At 40.8% G+C, this 16,430-nt stretch overlaps 1 protein-coding gene across 4 annotated transcripts; it reads left to right on the top strand.

The window, feature by feature from the left end:
- The first annotated feature begins 7,787 nt into the window (after window positions 1-7,787).
- Window positions 7,788-14,928, top strand: LOC115396857 (uncharacterized). Of its 4 annotated transcripts, XM_030102926.1 has the most exons (7): window positions 8,438-8,728; window positions 9,509-9,973; window positions 10,956-11,174; window positions 12,096-12,265; window positions 13,049-13,128; window positions 13,270-13,333; window positions 13,428-13,733. In XM_030102926.1, exons 1-7 carry the CDS (start codon window positions 8,509-8,511, stop codon window positions 13,596-13,598), a joined length of 1,389 nt encoding a protein of 462 aa, XP_029958786.1. In that variant the 5' UTR covers window positions 8,438-8,508; the 3' UTR covers window positions 13,599-13,733. The 4 variants fall into 4 exon arrangements, 3 of the variants coding, with proteins under 3 accessions (XP_029958785.1, XP_029958786.1, XP_029958784.1); XM_030102924.1 differs by having other exon boundaries at window positions 13,270-14,928; XM_030102925.1 differs by lacking the exons at window positions 8,438-8,728; window positions 9,509-9,973 and adding an exon at window positions 7,788-8,006 and having other exon boundaries at window positions 13,270-14,928.
- The last annotated feature ends 1,502 nt before the right edge of the window (window positions 14,929-16,430 follow it).

The raw sequence follows: 16,430 nt of genomic DNA, 5'->3' as shown, positions 1-16,430 counted from the left end.
TTTGATCCTTTTTGTGTTTTATCCAGAACTTTTAAGCTACAGCACACAAATGGCAAAAACAGATGAAATCTGTCAGTTGGTTTTCAGTGGATCACAGTTTTATTGATAAAGCATTTGTCTTTCTTCAGGCATGCGTTACATGTAAGCAAAAGATTTTGTTTTTCCTCAATCTGGCATATAAATAGAGAAAAGTAAAATTATTACTCATTCATGGTCAATAAAGAACAGACATTAACATTTTATTTATTCTTCTTCAGCGTTCATATCTGCTCATAAAACATTACATCACAGCTCTCAAATTACACAAAAAAAACCCCTGCAAAGTTTGACACAAATGGAAATCGAATTTACTTAAGTCTTCCCACTTTTTGCGACAAAACAAACTTTTCAAACACATTTCACAAGAATACGGTTTCTCCTCTGTGTGAGTTCTCATGTGGTGTAACAAAGCATTGTGTACAAACAAACTTTCAGTTCCTCCTGCTCATTTTCACACTTTGTATTTATGTATACTTTATATTATGTAGACACTTTGTCCACTTTTTGTACTGATGCACAAAGGAAACCTGCACTTATAATCTAATTATCTGAGACATAATGACAACAAAGGTATCGGGATGAATTTGAATCCTCCAATAGAAGGTAGAGAAGAAACAGTTTCAGATGCTGTGTTGTTTCATCTGACAGAGGAAACGTTTCACCCCCTGCATAGAACAGGTAGAAGTTTGAATTCATTGTTGAATGTGCTACATATTGATGTAAAACCGGCCTGACACATGCCTGGAGCAGCAGTGTACAGACACAGCTCATTACAGAGAACCGGCCTGTTCTCAGAAGAAATTTAGGAACATGCCAGAATTTGGGGGCAATACATTTTGAATACAATGTTGTTAAACCTCTGACATCTATGTGAAATTTTGGAAAAAACTTCATAAAACTGGACATTTGAAGCTGGAACTGTACAAGTAATGTAATCATCCTTTTATTTTGTACTTTTTCTTTTTTTTTGGGGGGGGGGGCATAGTGGACATTCACACTCCTCAACATCAGTTTCATCAAGATGGGCTGCTTCACCCATCGGAAGGTCTCATCATGGTGGGATCATCCAGGCATCCAGCGCCACTACACACTGGAATTTAACCTCTTTGCAGTTTGCACAGAACTTCAATCACTGCAGCTGCTCCGAAGGAATGACCCATCTGACACACATCCATCCAGTTCTCCAAGGGCTGGTAATAACCTGCAGTTTCTTCTTTTGTCCAGCAGGTGTCAGGATAAACCTGAAGCTTGTTTATGATTCTCCAGAAATAGAGAAAAGCAGCCGTTTGGCCTCTCTGCTGTGTTGCTGCTGTCAGCTTAGACATCAATATATATAGACGTATATGACGTCTGTGGCTATCAGCATAGATATACATAGAAAGGCCTTTTTATGTGAATCTATGGCTGTCAGTATCTACCTGATCCGTACCCGGAACACGATCCGTACCAGACGCGTCTGCGCATGCGTCAGCGTCCCCGCGCTTGCGCAGAAGCAAACATATTTTACAACACTCTGAGAGAAATGGCTGCTAAAACATTGTTTTATGAAGCCCTCCGGCAGTTTAAAACTTTTAATAAAATAACGGTGGACATCAGCAAACATGAGCGGAAAAGACTCCTTCGAATCGAGGCTAACTTCATCTTAAAAGGTACAGAATCTGCTGTGCTACTCATCATTTGTGATTTATGTGGCGTGTGTGTAGACAGGTAGCATCTCTGCTATCATGACAGATACGAAGGCATAGATTTACTTTACGGCGGGGTTTCTAACGTTATCTTGCCACAGGCAAGCTTTCTGGCTAGATGAGAGTGAAGTGTGAGTGATTAGCTCAAAGCGATTACTCTTGTGTTCCTGAAATATTGACAGATTTAGTTTTTGTTCACTTGAACTTCTCTCTCACTCTATGCTCTGTGCGTTCAAGTTGGGTAATTGGATTAAATATCAATGTTACTATGGTAATGGTAATGTTATGGGTAAAAATGTAAGTGTCATTAATACAGTGAAATTGTTTGAATCCATTCACCAAACAGATGGGCAGTTATTCTACACTGGACCAAGAAGGCAGTACATGAGACTGGTTGTCCAGTCGGAGGAGCAGAAGCAGGCTGTGCTGCAGGAGTGCCACGGTCATCCTGGTACAGGCAACCACAGCGGTGTCCGTGGGACCAGAGACAGGGTGACTGCTGGTTATTACTGGTCCACAATATCCGAGGATGTCAAAGATTGGGTAAAGCATATTTCATAGAATTTGACTGAATGACTGTCACACAGTTTTCTATGTTATGATAACTTGTGACACCAAATTATTTTTCACTGTCTTATTTCATTGTCAGTCCTACTTTGTCAAAATGATACTACATTAATTAAACAGCGAATCTCTCTCAGGTCAAACGTTGTCGTCAGTGCCAGCTTAATGACAAAATCAAGACAGCATCTCCAGCACTGCGTCCCATAAAGGTATTGTGTATTGTCATATATTTACATTTGGGATTAAAATATTTGGGGAAATAATGTATTAATTTCTCATTTCTGTACAGGTTAATGAACCATGGGAAGTGGTGGGGATGGACCTCATTGGCCCACTGCAGGAGACAACCCAAAAAAATCAATACATTTTAACAATGACCGACCTTCACTCAACGTGGGTTGTTGCAGAGGCTCTCCAAACCAAGTCTGCAGCTGAAGTGGCAGCAGCAGTTGTGAATAAGCTGTACTTATTTGGAATGGTTCGGAAAATTATTACCGACCAAGGCAGAGAATTTGTGGATATGGTATATATTTCGAGGACACAAATAGACAGTATATTCCACTTTCCACCTTCTTCTAGAATATATTTCATGATATTTCTTTTTAATTTTTGGTGTCGTGTCTTATCTGGTTTGTGAGACTGACTGATCTTCCTCAATTGCTGACAGCTTAACACCAAAATCTTTGAGGCCCTAAATATCAAACAAGCAGTTTCCAGTGCCTATCACCCACATACAAATGGCCAAGTAAGTGCATCATGGCATACATCTTTTCTTATGTATGCAAACTGAACATTTCAGGACAACAGAGTATTACAAGACACTCATCTCTCATTTCACTATGTACTTTTATTGTCAAGGATGAACGCACAAATCAAAACATTAAACGTGCCCTCAGAAAATACGTAAATGAGGAGCACAATGACTGGGATGTCCATCTGCAGGCCATTGTATATGGAATCAACACTGCTGAACAGGTTAGGATTCTTTGAAACCACCTATTTTTTTTGGGGTACCTTTTTGTGTTGTATGTAATATTTCATTTTCACAATGGATGTTTTCTAACATAACCCTAACTGCTGCTGTTTCTCAAAGGGTAATTTATCATGCTTTCAATAACTCTATCAAAATAGAGATCTACAGGCTACAGTCCGCATTACCGCTTTTTCCACCGGCACCCAAGACTTCCAGAAGAAGTCGGTGACCCAGAAGATGACCCTGAGAGAACGCTGACGGCTGTGAAAGCCCTAAATAAAAAGGTTGGTACATTTGTGAAAGTTACTGGCTTTATCATGCACTATTGCATGCTATATATGTGTTCTGATCTTCTAGTTCTGTAGCAACATTGAGAGGGCACAGGAGCAACAAAAGAAAGCGTTCTCTGGGAGGAAAAGGAAGCGTGCACGAACATGCCACCTGGAAGCTGGTGACAAGGTCCTCATTGAGCAGCACCCCAAGAAGATAAAATTAGAACCGACGCTTCAGACCACACATGAAGGTAATTTACCCTGAATGCAGTGTCAACGGAAGGAGTGGGAACTCCAGACATTCACCGTGTCACGGCTTAGGTCATACTATGAGCCCAAAGGTCAGGCTTATCACTGTTATCTTGTGGTTTTTATTCTAATAACTGTGAAAGTGTTTTATCTTGTTTCAGAAAACCAACAGCCTAAAACCGAGAACCTTGTGGACCACAGCTATGCAGCCAGTGCCACCTTGATGGAGCACCAGTACTAGGGGTGGGCGGATCGATCCAAATATCAGTAGTATTGATATCAAAGTTAGTATTGGTATCGGATCGATACTGGCACGTTAAGATAGATTTTTTTGTTTGATTTTTTTTTTTTGTTGAGAGAGACAGAAGCACTGTGTGGACTTATTTCACAGCTTCAGAGAAAGACACTGCACCATGTAATGTGTGCAGGAAGGTTATTCACTTCTGTGGTAACGCCACCAATCTGCACAAACATCTAAAAGCAGCGTAAACGGAGGGAGGAGGAGGGAGAGCCCCAATCGACCAGACCCCGACACAGAGACAGAGGTCTCTGGCTGAGGCATTTCAACAGAAGCCTCAAGAATATCCAGGTAGCTGTTTTATAGAAATTAAATTAAGATTTTGGTATTTCCAGCATAATTTGTTGTTGCTTTTCAAGGTGCAATTGGTGTTCGAAGATGTAATTTTAACAATTATTTTATTATGATTTATATTATTATAATTTAATTCATTTCATATATTTAGTCAATTGAAATGAATCCTGATTGTGTTAATGGAACTCAAAAATAGGTATAATAGATATCAAAGGTGGTGGTGAATGACAGCCAACTATATTTTACAGTATATTTGCACTAATGACTGGAGTTGTTTAAAGCATGTGACTCTGAACCAGATGCTGTGTTGTCTTGATGCAGCATATGTGTGTTTTTAAAGTTTTTTATTTATCATGCTATTGGCTATGCATTTTCAGGTTTTTTAAATTTATTTACTGTAGTATAACTACTCACAATATCCAAGGCCAAAAAGGGGACCTCAGGGCACGAGCTCATTGACAAAAGAGCAAAGAGCCAACAGTATTTTGCACCTTATTTGAACTATTGGCTTTATTTTTCATAAACACCTGTGGTTATTGGTACTTTTTCTTGTACTGCTGATATTGTTACATTTTTGATATTGTTAGGTTATTGACATTTTTTGTGTGTGAAAAAGGCAAAAGAAATAGTTTTATATTGAAATGTTGAAGTAGTATTCTTGTGTTAGTTAATAAAACATTGTTATTTTATTTCTTTAAAATCTTCGTCCTGTGTTTTCTTATCCTGGTACTAGCACTCCTCTCTCTCTCTCTCTCTCAACTCACTCAGGCTCAATGTGCCTCTCCCTTTCTCCTGCTGCTGATCAGAGAGACAGACTGGCTCATTAAGGACAATGTTAAGATGAGGAAGAGGAGCAGGACCCATTAGGAGCTACTTTACAGCGTCAGACAGCGAAACTGCTACCTGTTATGTATGTAAAATCAAATGTTAAAAAAAAAAAAACGAGTAAAAAGGATCAGTATCGGTGATACTGGCCCAGTTTTTATTGGTATCAGATCGATACCAAAATTTGGAGTATCGCCCACCCCTAACCAGAACGCCTGTCATGGTCCATAGTGGTTCAAAGGTTATGGTTCTGTCCAGAATTAGCTGATATGTCAAATTCCATCATCATTTTTCATGTATGGTCAGTTAGCCTGCCCCATGGACCCCATGCATGATCACTTTAGTTTTGTCATCATTAGTGTCACACGTTCATGTTTTAGCTGAATTATGTGCTGGATCGCAGCCGTCCAGCACGAGAACTGATTTTCCTGGAGGGAAAGACTTGCCTCACAAGGGAGGACTTTGGAGCTTATGGTTAAAGCAGTTTATGGAGAGCAACATAAGTTCATACAAATACTTTTTTACACATTCAATGTCTATTGGGCTTTTTTACAGTTTACTTCGCTTTGAATTTATTTTGTATTGTCTCTTCAGATTGGAAATGCCTGTTTCCTAATTCATTCAGGAGGCTGCCACCAGACATGTACGAGTATATCTACTACAACTGTAGTAACTATCAATTGTATTGAAGAATAACTTATTTTTGGTATTTGATGTTTTGCAAGACTTCATTAATGGTTCATGATTTCAAAAATACATCTTTAACATATTTATGTAATTTAGGAACTCGGTCAGCCCATGCAGCTTATGTGTAGTGTTCAGGATAGTTCGAATTGATACAGACAGATGATGCACTGTACAGCGAGGTGTGGTATCAACTGCGTTGTCGGTGTTGTTTCAACCTACAGTTTTTGGAACAGCTGGGAAAGTACACGCATACGACTGAAGCTGACCCACAACCTGAAACAGGTTTGATCATTTTAGGTACACCAGTGTAGCAGTGCAAAATAATAATACATACAAATTGCACTTTGTTGGCTGTGAATTTGTACTTGGATTTGAGCTCTGTGTTATTGTAAGATCACATTTGTCTTGTCGTAAACAAGTGGGGGAGAGCCAGGTACCAGGTCCTTGAAGACTGGGACAATATGCTTTGCAGGAGTGCAGAGGCAAGGACTCCATTTCCATGATAGGCTACATTCACCACAGGTCCATAGCTGACCTTAAGTGTGTGTTGTGACGTAGACCTAAAACCTCCCCATTCAGCAGCCTGTTATGATTATATTCTTTTTAAAGCATATTTTCAAAGTTAATGTTAATTTAGAAAAAGCAGATGTGTAATCCATGATTTTCTATGAAAATACTGTCAATAACAAGCATTACTTGTCTTTAAATGAATCACTACAAAGAAAATCTTTGAAATAATTAGGAAATTACTTTGTAACTCAGGGAGAGGGCCTGAGCCTGTCGCTCAGTCACAACCGAAGCTGTTCCAGCTGTGGTCCTAAAGCAGCATCCAACTAGGGCATAATCATCCATAGTCGACACCGACTGACGGAGGCCTGCCTACTTTGTAATAAATAACAATGTGTTCCATCCCTGAGACTGATGATGGTAATATTGTTTTCTATGCTTTATTTGGTGTGTTCTCCCTCCTTCCCTCCCTCTATCACCTCCTGTCAGCAGTTTCCATGTTTTGCATCCCCTGTGTAGCTCTTTTCTTGTCTGTACACATCTATTCAATGTCTGCCTGTCTTGGGTGAGGGATCTCTCCTCTGTTGCTCACCTTGAGGTTCCTCCAATTTTCCCCGTTAAAAGTGTTTTCTTGGAAGTTTTTCCTCAGAGGATTCCATGCTTTAAGGACAGAGGATGTTGTGAGGCTATTTAAAGCAATTTTAGACAAACTGTAAAGATGGCTATACAAATAAAATCGCCTTGCTTAGTCTTTTCCATTTATATGGCAGTTTTGTTTGATGTGTTATTTTGAATATAAATTTTACAGTGTGAGAATAGAATAGAATAGACTATTTATCTCACGATGGAGAAATATACCATTACAGCCATCATACCATCATGGAACACACAGGGGGGTGCAAAACAGTAAGACAATGTGCAAATAAAGAATAAGAATAGGTAATAGTGCAAATCTTAATAAGAATAATAATATGATAGTAGAATAATAATAGAAATTTAACAGAAGAATAGGAAAGACGCACCTCTCTAAAATATTAAAAATCTTTAATATAGGCCTATAACACACACACACAAACAGACACACACAAAGGTTGGAACAGCCGCCCAGCTCAGAAGCACAGGGTGTCATGCCTCAGGTGGTGTCTGGGTGTCTCTGACCTGCGGAGCACCGGGACCGACAGCGATACACGCCTCCCGCGGCAAAACATGTCTAATGTTGATCGATCTCAAACAGTTAGATAAAATGTGTTTTTATTTATGTATTTATCTTTTCATAATATCACTTTAAACAGACGAACGCCCGAATGAAGTTTGTCCAAGTAAAGTTGCCGTATGCAGCCCAGGCTAGCGCATGCGCTGAAGTGTCCGGTACGGATCGCGTTCCGTGTGTTGTTCTGCCCTGTAGTGTTTCATAGGAATCATGTCACCTCCTGCAGAAACAATGAGCTCAATTGAGGCTTTGAGGGAGTTTATCACCGAGAGGCTGAATGCTGCTGCTATGGAAATCTTCACCGTGTTTGAACAAACTATCGTTCAATACGAGAAGAAGATTGAAAGTCAGCACAGATTGCTGGAAATCAACCGGAATCCTCAAATCAAGTTTCACAGAGCAGGTACAGGAAATGTCTGAATGAACACATGAGGGTCGCTCGCCACCATTGTGGCTTTGTTTTGTTCATCCACTGCAGACATAATCTGGATTTGTGTCCCTGATGCTTATGTTTTAGGCTCATTGTGTTATGCAGGTTTGAATCGGTTGAGGTCCTGGACACGCGGGAACAACATCTAGAATCATCTCTAACTACCTGATAATACATTTATTCGGGGATAATTGTATGGATACTGACTTAAAAAAAAGGAGAACTTCATGAAAGCTTGGGTCATTTCCACTTCGCGATTGTTTTGCGCGTGTTTAGGAGCAACACCCACCCCAGCCACATTGCTGAGAGGCGTCACTTCACTTCCGGCCCGTTACGCAGTGGGACAGTACAATAGTCACGTGACTTTCGATGCGATCGCCATCTTGGAGGACAATCCGGTGTGGCAGTGCGGTTTCAAACGGACTCGGTACACATCGTCGCCTTTATGGACTACCTGCAGTAGTCCAGACTGACAATGGTGAACTTCTGTGCTATTGTTGGTTGTGCGATGCGGGCGGACCGCGACGCGGGTCGTTCTTTCTTTCGAATACCGGCTGTGGTCACGCGCCAAGGAGAGCAGACTCGAGAAGTGTCACAAAGAAGACGGGATGGCTGGCTGTCGAGGATTTCAAGAGCTGACGTAAAGGAATCAAGCATCAAGTACATGAGAGTCTGTGATCTGCACTTTGTATCGGGTAAGATCAGTGCTCTTACTTGATCATTTTATGCAGCTTTTGGGCTCGAATGTCAGTGACTCTTTGTAGGAACCCAGAGCTCTGCACTGTGGTCGCAACCGAACTTATATTAGACTACAGTCTAAAATTCTAGAATATGTTTTTGGTGCTAGAGTTAGGATTGACTAGTACTTAGGGTTAGTGCTGCTTTAGAAATCATTTCTAATCAGTTCAACTTGACAGCAGCAACACTTGGGGGACCCCTAAAGTAAATGTGTCCCAAAATTACCAATAAACTTCCAATGGATCAGATATAGATTGGAATTAAGTATTTCTTAGTCTTCAAGGTTTAGCGTAATTCTGTGAGCGTGTGTGGATGTGTATAGAATAGAAGAGCCTTTATTTATCCCACCATGGAGAAATTTACCATTACAGACACTCAAAGAACACACAGGGGTGTGCAGAAACAGTGAGGACATGTGGAAAATAAAGAATAAGAATAAGTAATAGTGCAAATCTTAATAATAATAGAGATCTAAAAGAAGAAAATACCAAACTTTAAATACAACATAAATCTATAATGCAACAGGGGCTTTGATATATTTACAAATATGTACAGTATGTTTTAGTGCAACAGAATGAGTGTATGACAAAGTGACCATGATTGCAAGACATTATGTCCAGTGTTATTGCTCATACTCTATATGGTAGAGTCTGTGTAAATCGTAGTTAATGTAATGACCTGCTTTGTGATACAGAATTTTTTTTATAAAATGTCTTCTTTCCATCCTTCCACTCCAGGACATCCATCAGACCTGTTTCCCCCAGACACAACAGACTGGTTGCCATCATTGAATCTGGGCCACAACGAGGTCCCAACACCACCTCCAGGAGCCCCGGCCCGTGCAGTTCATCCCAGAAACCGCAAGAGGAGGAAAGTTTTAGAAGCTGCCGAGAGTTTGGTGGCTTTACAGATTATGTCATCAAGTGACTGTGCGACAGGTGGCTGTGAACCAATGGAGGACCACAAATACATGCGGCAGCCAGAAGAGGAGGAAACTGGTCAGGCGTGTCAGACCGATCTCACTGGCGTCCTGATCACTGGCATGCAGGATGAGATCAACCGTCTCACTGCAGAGAATTTGGAATTAAAAAAGCAACTGGCAGCTGCATATGCACAACATTTGCCAGTGCAAGTAATGGATTACTTCTTTACCAACACTGTTTCTGAGGACAGCTGTCCTCACCCTGGCCCTCAGGAAAAAGGTATAGCACACAAAAAGAAAGAAAAACAAATCCATCACTTGATTGACACACACAACCTGTGAATGAGAGAGGAAAAAATAAACTTTTGATATGTATCAATGATTATTAAAACGGCTTTAACATTTATTGTGCTTTTCCACTTATTGAGCAGCCACAAAGTACTTCACACACCAATGGCTGCTTTGCACGGTGCTCAGAACATCCATTGGTAGCAAATTGGGTTTCAGGGGGTTAAGGTGAGAGAGGACCTCTCTCCCAGCCAAGCCACAGCTGATACACGGATATGTCGTCATCCTTACTGAGTATCGATATGCCAGCACGAAAAATATTGATGCTTCAGTTGGTCGAGTAATTAGTTCTCAAGAAAGTTGTGGACATTGGTGTTTTTTGAAAAGAAGCATATCTTGGAAACATTTAAAAGCAGAACATCTCATTGTCACTCCATCTCCAGTGGCAGGCTGGGCAAACGGTGAGCAGAATGTTGTGCCAATATCAGAGAAGATACTCTGATGTCAAATGTCCACATCATTGAATTCATGTTTTTAGATTTGTTGTTTCCAGGAGAGCGGTAATTGTCACAAATACCCGTCTGGAAGAGTGGTCAAAAATTCCCATAAACACACTCCAAAATGTTATGGAAAGTCTTCCTAGAAAGAGTTGAAACTGATATAGCTGCGGTGGCTCGGCATCATATTAAATCCGACGGTTTAAGAATGGAATGTCATAAATTTATATGCACTTGAAGTCAGGCGAGCAAATATTTTTGGCGGTGTAATGTGAGTGAATATGCCACCTGTCAAAAGATGATCCACAAAAAAAAAAAGTCAATGCAACTGTTCAGCAAATAAAGGTCCACTTAAAGCAAAAATGTGATGACTGTACATTATTTTTGAAATTTGAATATGTTTTCATTTTTTTTCAAGCTGGAGCTTGAGAAGTAACATAACTAATTTTTCATCTTGTACTTTTTTTGTCCCTCCAGAACTCCCCCAGCACCATGACTGTAGGGAGACAGTGGACTTTAAAACGGAACCAGACTGTTGGGATGGACCAGACCCTTCACAGATCAAAGAAGAACCAGAGGAAGTAGAACTTCAACATTTCAAACAGGAGCAGGAGGAACCAGAACCTCTGCAGATGGAGGAGCACGAGGAACCCGACACCAGCCAGGAGGGGGAGCGGCTCACGCTGAAGTTTGAAGGTGATTCTTTTTAGGTGCCTCCTGTTAAAGAGCAAAGTTCTGTGAGTGAACTAGAAGAGGTACCGAAGACTGAGCAGTTTCTCCCGTGACTCTGAGTCAACTGTAAAGACAGAGCTGAGAAAAACAAGCATAATTCATAATGACCGTGTGTACAACATTCCTGTGTCAGAGAAGCAGCTTTCTGAGGAAACAAGTGGTGGAGTTGCAAAAAAAGGAAAAAAACCCATAATAAGAAAGGAGTAAATTGTTCATGAAATGAAAGAATTGTTTATTTCCACCAGGAGCTCAACTCTGACCGACATTCAGCTGCAACGCCTAAAACACACAAGATCTAGCACAAGATCATCAACATAAAACAAATTTCTTTGGTTTATTTTTTTAAGACCTTATGTTTTTTTTTTTCTCAGATGTATGTTGGATCACATACAAGTTATTTATTACAGTGCAGTGTTGACATGCAGACATCACAAAGCAGGAAACTGCAGCTTAAGCTGCAAAATGTTTGATCCAAACTGGTCAAAATTGCAAAATAGAGATAAATATGCTGTAAATGGGGAAACCAATTCTAATGAGACAGGCAGAGATACAGAAAATTTACTAAGGTAAAATAATTCTGAGCATTGTTTTCGAAGCGTCATCTCTTACACAAACCATTTGATTCTGCTTCTTCTTTTTTTTTTAATATGTCAATCTTTATATTTTCCCTGAAGTGTGTGAAATGATAGATTATATTGACCAGCTCAACTGAATGTTATTTCATATATCATATGCAGTGAAATTCATTTAAGATGTATATTTCCATCTTTTAAGTTTGTCATTGTAATATTTTTTTGCTTTGTTTTTATGGTTATTAGTTATTAACATCAGTGTGATTTGTAATGATAAATACAGTTATGGATTCTACTATAAATCTCCTTTCAGTTCTGGAATATATGGGGCAGCCTGTGGTGCAGCTCCAGCTGTTAGACGATCGCAGCACGGCGGGTGAGGCAGCACCTCCATCTCCTCCATCAAACACAAGTGTGGCGCCTCCTGACGGTCCGGCATCACAGTCTGCCGAGAGTAACCCATCCCCCCCATCACAAGCTGAGGTAATTCAGTTCATCAGTCACGTGGATCTGTCTCCTGCTGACGTACTCCATGATGTTGATGTTGAGTTGTTGTGACTTTGAATCCAGGGCTGAAACGATTCCTCGAGTTACTCGAGTAATAGGGTATATGCCCGGGCTAGGCTGACGTACTTCGGCTAGATCCTCAGCCAGCGTAACTACTTCCGGTCACTCGTGTAGCTGCAGAGTCGCTATGGCGTTCTTTGCTCGCTCGCTCCGGGATCTGCCTGTAATAACGATTAACGACGTAAGACGTTTTATTCAAGCATCGACATGAGCCGCATCGAGTAAAAAAAGCAAGGGATTCCAACTTTACGTTACGAGCTACATTCACAATTACGAAGGTAAGACCCAAAACTGTTGTTTTTAGCATTAACTAGCATACGTCAGAGATATGTTTCAGTTAAAATGTTTTACATTGCAAAAGCTTTTATAGTATATTTGATATGTACATTGGAAGTATTTTTAAGATGATCACATGCATGTCATTGTTGTACAATTTCAGTCATTTCCACTGTCAGTGTCAAATAAAGATCCTGAAACAGGAGAAATATCTGTTAGGGCTGAATGCTATGAGGAAGAGCAAGAAGCCCCAGTTTAAGTGTAAGGAAAAGTTATCCTGCACGTTCCATGCAGGCTGGTTGTTCATGAATGAGACACGTTCCTGTCTCTGAAAAGTTTTATGAGTAAAATATATCCAGCAGGTTCTGGACAGTTAAACTGTTTTCCCCCTCTCCTTTTTGTTTTCTTTTTCTTATTTTGCAGGGTGTCAAACCCGGTCCGGTGAATGACATGGTGATTCGCTCAGCCAGACCCAAGGAAAGAAGAGTGGGGGAGGGCATCAGGTTACTGTTGTTATTTTGTAATCATGCTATCAAGACCTTTTCTGCTAACAATATTAATACTACTGCTATGTAACATTCATAATCTTTTTTTTTTCTTAGCTGTTGTTAGTTGTTGTTCATTCAAATGTTTCTTCTTCATAGGAGCAACTTGTACAGGGGAGTCACCTCGCCTCTCCCTGAGATTTCCGCACTCCGGGTCGATGAGGTTTACCATGATCTTCCCAGTGATACGGCTCCATTGATAACAACTATGGCAATATCTAATGATGTACCTCTGGTTGACTCTCTGTTTGGGGAAGTGCAAGAAGGAAGCGTGTTGTCCTATCACATGCCAGCAAAGAAAGTGCCAAAAACCTCTCCACACTCACACGCCCCTTGTCCACCTCAGCTGCCTCTTGCGAATTATAGGCTGCCAGCATCTCAAGCAGAGGCCTCTTTTGTCTTCGCTGAGCATCAGAAATTGTACATGAGCACTTTGCAAACATCCCTCCATCAAGCACACACCATTGAGAATTCTACAAAACGGCAGAGTTCCTGCCACGAGTGGCATGAACTAAGGCGACCTCGTGTCACTTCCACCAAATTTAGAGAGATCTGTCATTACAGAGGAGTGACATCTGCCAAAAATCTAGCCAAAAGGCTTCTCGGACCTTCTCATCAGACTGAAGATATGAAGCGGGGGCTGGACAAGGAACCTGTGGCAGTGGAGGAGTACTGCAGACTTATGGAAGTTAACCACTATCCATGTGGTTTCCTTATCCATCCCGATGCACCGTGGATGGGCTGTTCACCTGGTGGTGTTGTGTTTGATCCACGGGGGGAGCCAATGTTTGGACTTGTTGAGGTTAAATGCCCAAATGTAGCAAGCTACGTGGATTGCCCATACATAAAGATCAGTGAGGGCACTGAAACTCTAAGAAAATCCCATCCCTACTATTGGCAGATCCAGGGCCAGATGTTGATTTCTGGACTTGACTGGTGTGATTTTGTGGTCTATGCGCAGGAAGACATGTTCATTAAGAGGATTCCCAGAGACGAGGAGGTCACAGAAACAATTAAAGAAAAGGTTGACAGTTTCTTTTTCAACTTTTACCTCCCTGCTTTCCTGGAAGAACAGAGCAAATAAATTCTGCCCTGCCCACCAACTCCAATGTCTTAAGTTTCATTTTTAATGTATATTATATCCAAGACACAACACTGTAAATATCAATCTGACCTGCCAAACCTTAAGGAGAACTGGTGCTTTTTCCATATGTATTAGTACAATGTTATCAGGCTCAGTTTTGCATGTTTTTAAGAGTGGCTTGAATCTTAAAATTTACTTTGATAAATGAAATAAAGTAAAGCACTGTATAATATGTATGTGTATGTATAAAGATTTGTGAGTGTGAGTGTGTGTGTGTGTATAGGCCCATTAAAGTGTGCAGGCTATAAAAATGCTTTTTCCCCCCGTGTGTTTGTTTACCTTAGTTAAATGTCAGAGTCAAAATAATACAGATAAATAATTGGCATGTGAGTGTCATGCTTGGTTAACTCAGATAATTGTTACAGATGGGTGACGGGATCCAAAAACATGCTACAAGTCAGGTTGGTCAAAGGAAATGTATTTTAATGATGTAATATTCAATAAGATGGGATTTTGAGAGTACAGATCATTGTGATTAATCACAATCAGCCTTATTGGCTATTCTCTGTCCTTTAAAGAGCTGAGCGGGCACACAGACAGACCAGTGTGGAGAAAGACATTTAATGTTCATTACTGTGCCTCAGTTTGTCTTTTAATTTTTATTTACACCTTCTAAAAAAGTAATGTGAAATTGCTGTTACTATTTATTTTTGCACTTTAGAAAAAACAAGCAGAGTGTAATGTGGCAGTATGCTTAAGTTATGTCATCTTTAAGATCCAGAATATGCCAGTGACACTGAAATGCACTTTTTTCTTTCTTTAAAGAAGCAGGTACCAGTTCTGTTATGTTCAGTCTGCCAATAAAAATGTTTATTTTAAGAGGAATTGAATTGGTTGTTCATTTAACTGACTTCTGACATATTCTCTGACATATGTTACTATTAATTTAAGTTCAAGTAATGAAATTAAAAAAAAAGAAATGTATCCGATTACTCGATTAATCCCCAGAATAATCGACTACTGAAATAATATTGAGCTGCAGCCCTTATTTGAATCGTTTTGACAGGATGCAGTGGATGGAGACGGCGTGTCTGGGTATGGGAAGGTTGAAGCACTGGCGGAGTTCCTGTTTTCTCTGCGGGACCAGACCGGCCCTCTCACAGACCAGCAGGCGGAGACCTTAATATCGCTCTGGAATCTTCTGGACCAGGATGACAGGAGCCCGACTGAGTTTTCTCCTGAGCACAAAACTGAGGAGCTACTAGGAAGAGTAAATTCTTCCAAGTCAAGTGTTGCACCAGGTGTAGAAAGCAGCAAAGGGTCAGTATTGTGCTTTGTAGAGGAATACTTTGGCAATTGAAAATCACATTTTTAAACTAAATTGTATTGTTAATTATGCGTTTAATAAGGATTTGATTTTCTTTCTGTGTACTGCAGGTGTTTGGAGGGTGAGAACGCTGGACCGGCACAACAGCCGGGTTGCAATCGGTACGTGGAGCGCCTCATCTCAAAGCTGTGCCAGGACTGCCCATCAGCTGTGTGCCAGAACAGCCCCCCCGTCCAGCGCTGGACACTCGTCTGCCAGGCCTACAGCAGCATCAGGCAGAAAGTGCTCAACAGTGCCAGGGCCATGCAGGGCACCAGCATCCAGCTGGTGGAAATAAACCACACCGCCCTCCTCCAGTGGTGAGGATTACAATTATCTCTCTTTTAAACTGTCTCTCACAGTTCTTCTGTGATATATCACTACATTCCTGCTACAGTTCCCAATAAGTAAAATAACTGTCAAAGAAAATTGAATTTAATTAATTATACACAGAATATTTTACATAATTATAGACCTTTTCAGGCAGTTTTTTTTATTGAGAATATTTTATGTATAATATATCCTCATTCCCTGTCAGAGAAGACTTTGGCAGTGCAGTAAAACTGTGGAGAGGTCTGCATGTTGCTTATCGTTCATATACTCATTTCAGGTACGACAAAAAGGCCAAAAGACAAGAGGGGCAGACCTTGGAGCAAGGCATACCACCTCCGCCGCCCGCACCTTGCACGTCTCAACCGACCGCCATGCCGATCCCTCCGCAGGAACACCCATTTGTTTCCTGCCTACCAACCAACACCAGCGGCCAGGCCGCCTGCCAGCCACCCCTGCCTACCGTCTCCCCTCTTCTCC

Source organism: Salarias fasciatus, chromosome 11 (genome assembly GCF_902148845.1).
Source record: "Salarias fasciatus chromosome 11, fSalaFa1.1, whole genome shotgun sequence".
In the NCBI taxonomy this organism is placed as follows: Eukaryota; Metazoa; Chordata; class Actinopteri; order Blenniiformes; family Blenniidae; genus Salarias; species Salarias fasciatus.
Note: the sequence above shows the minus strand (reverse complement) of the source record. Positions and strands in the feature narration are given on the sequence as shown.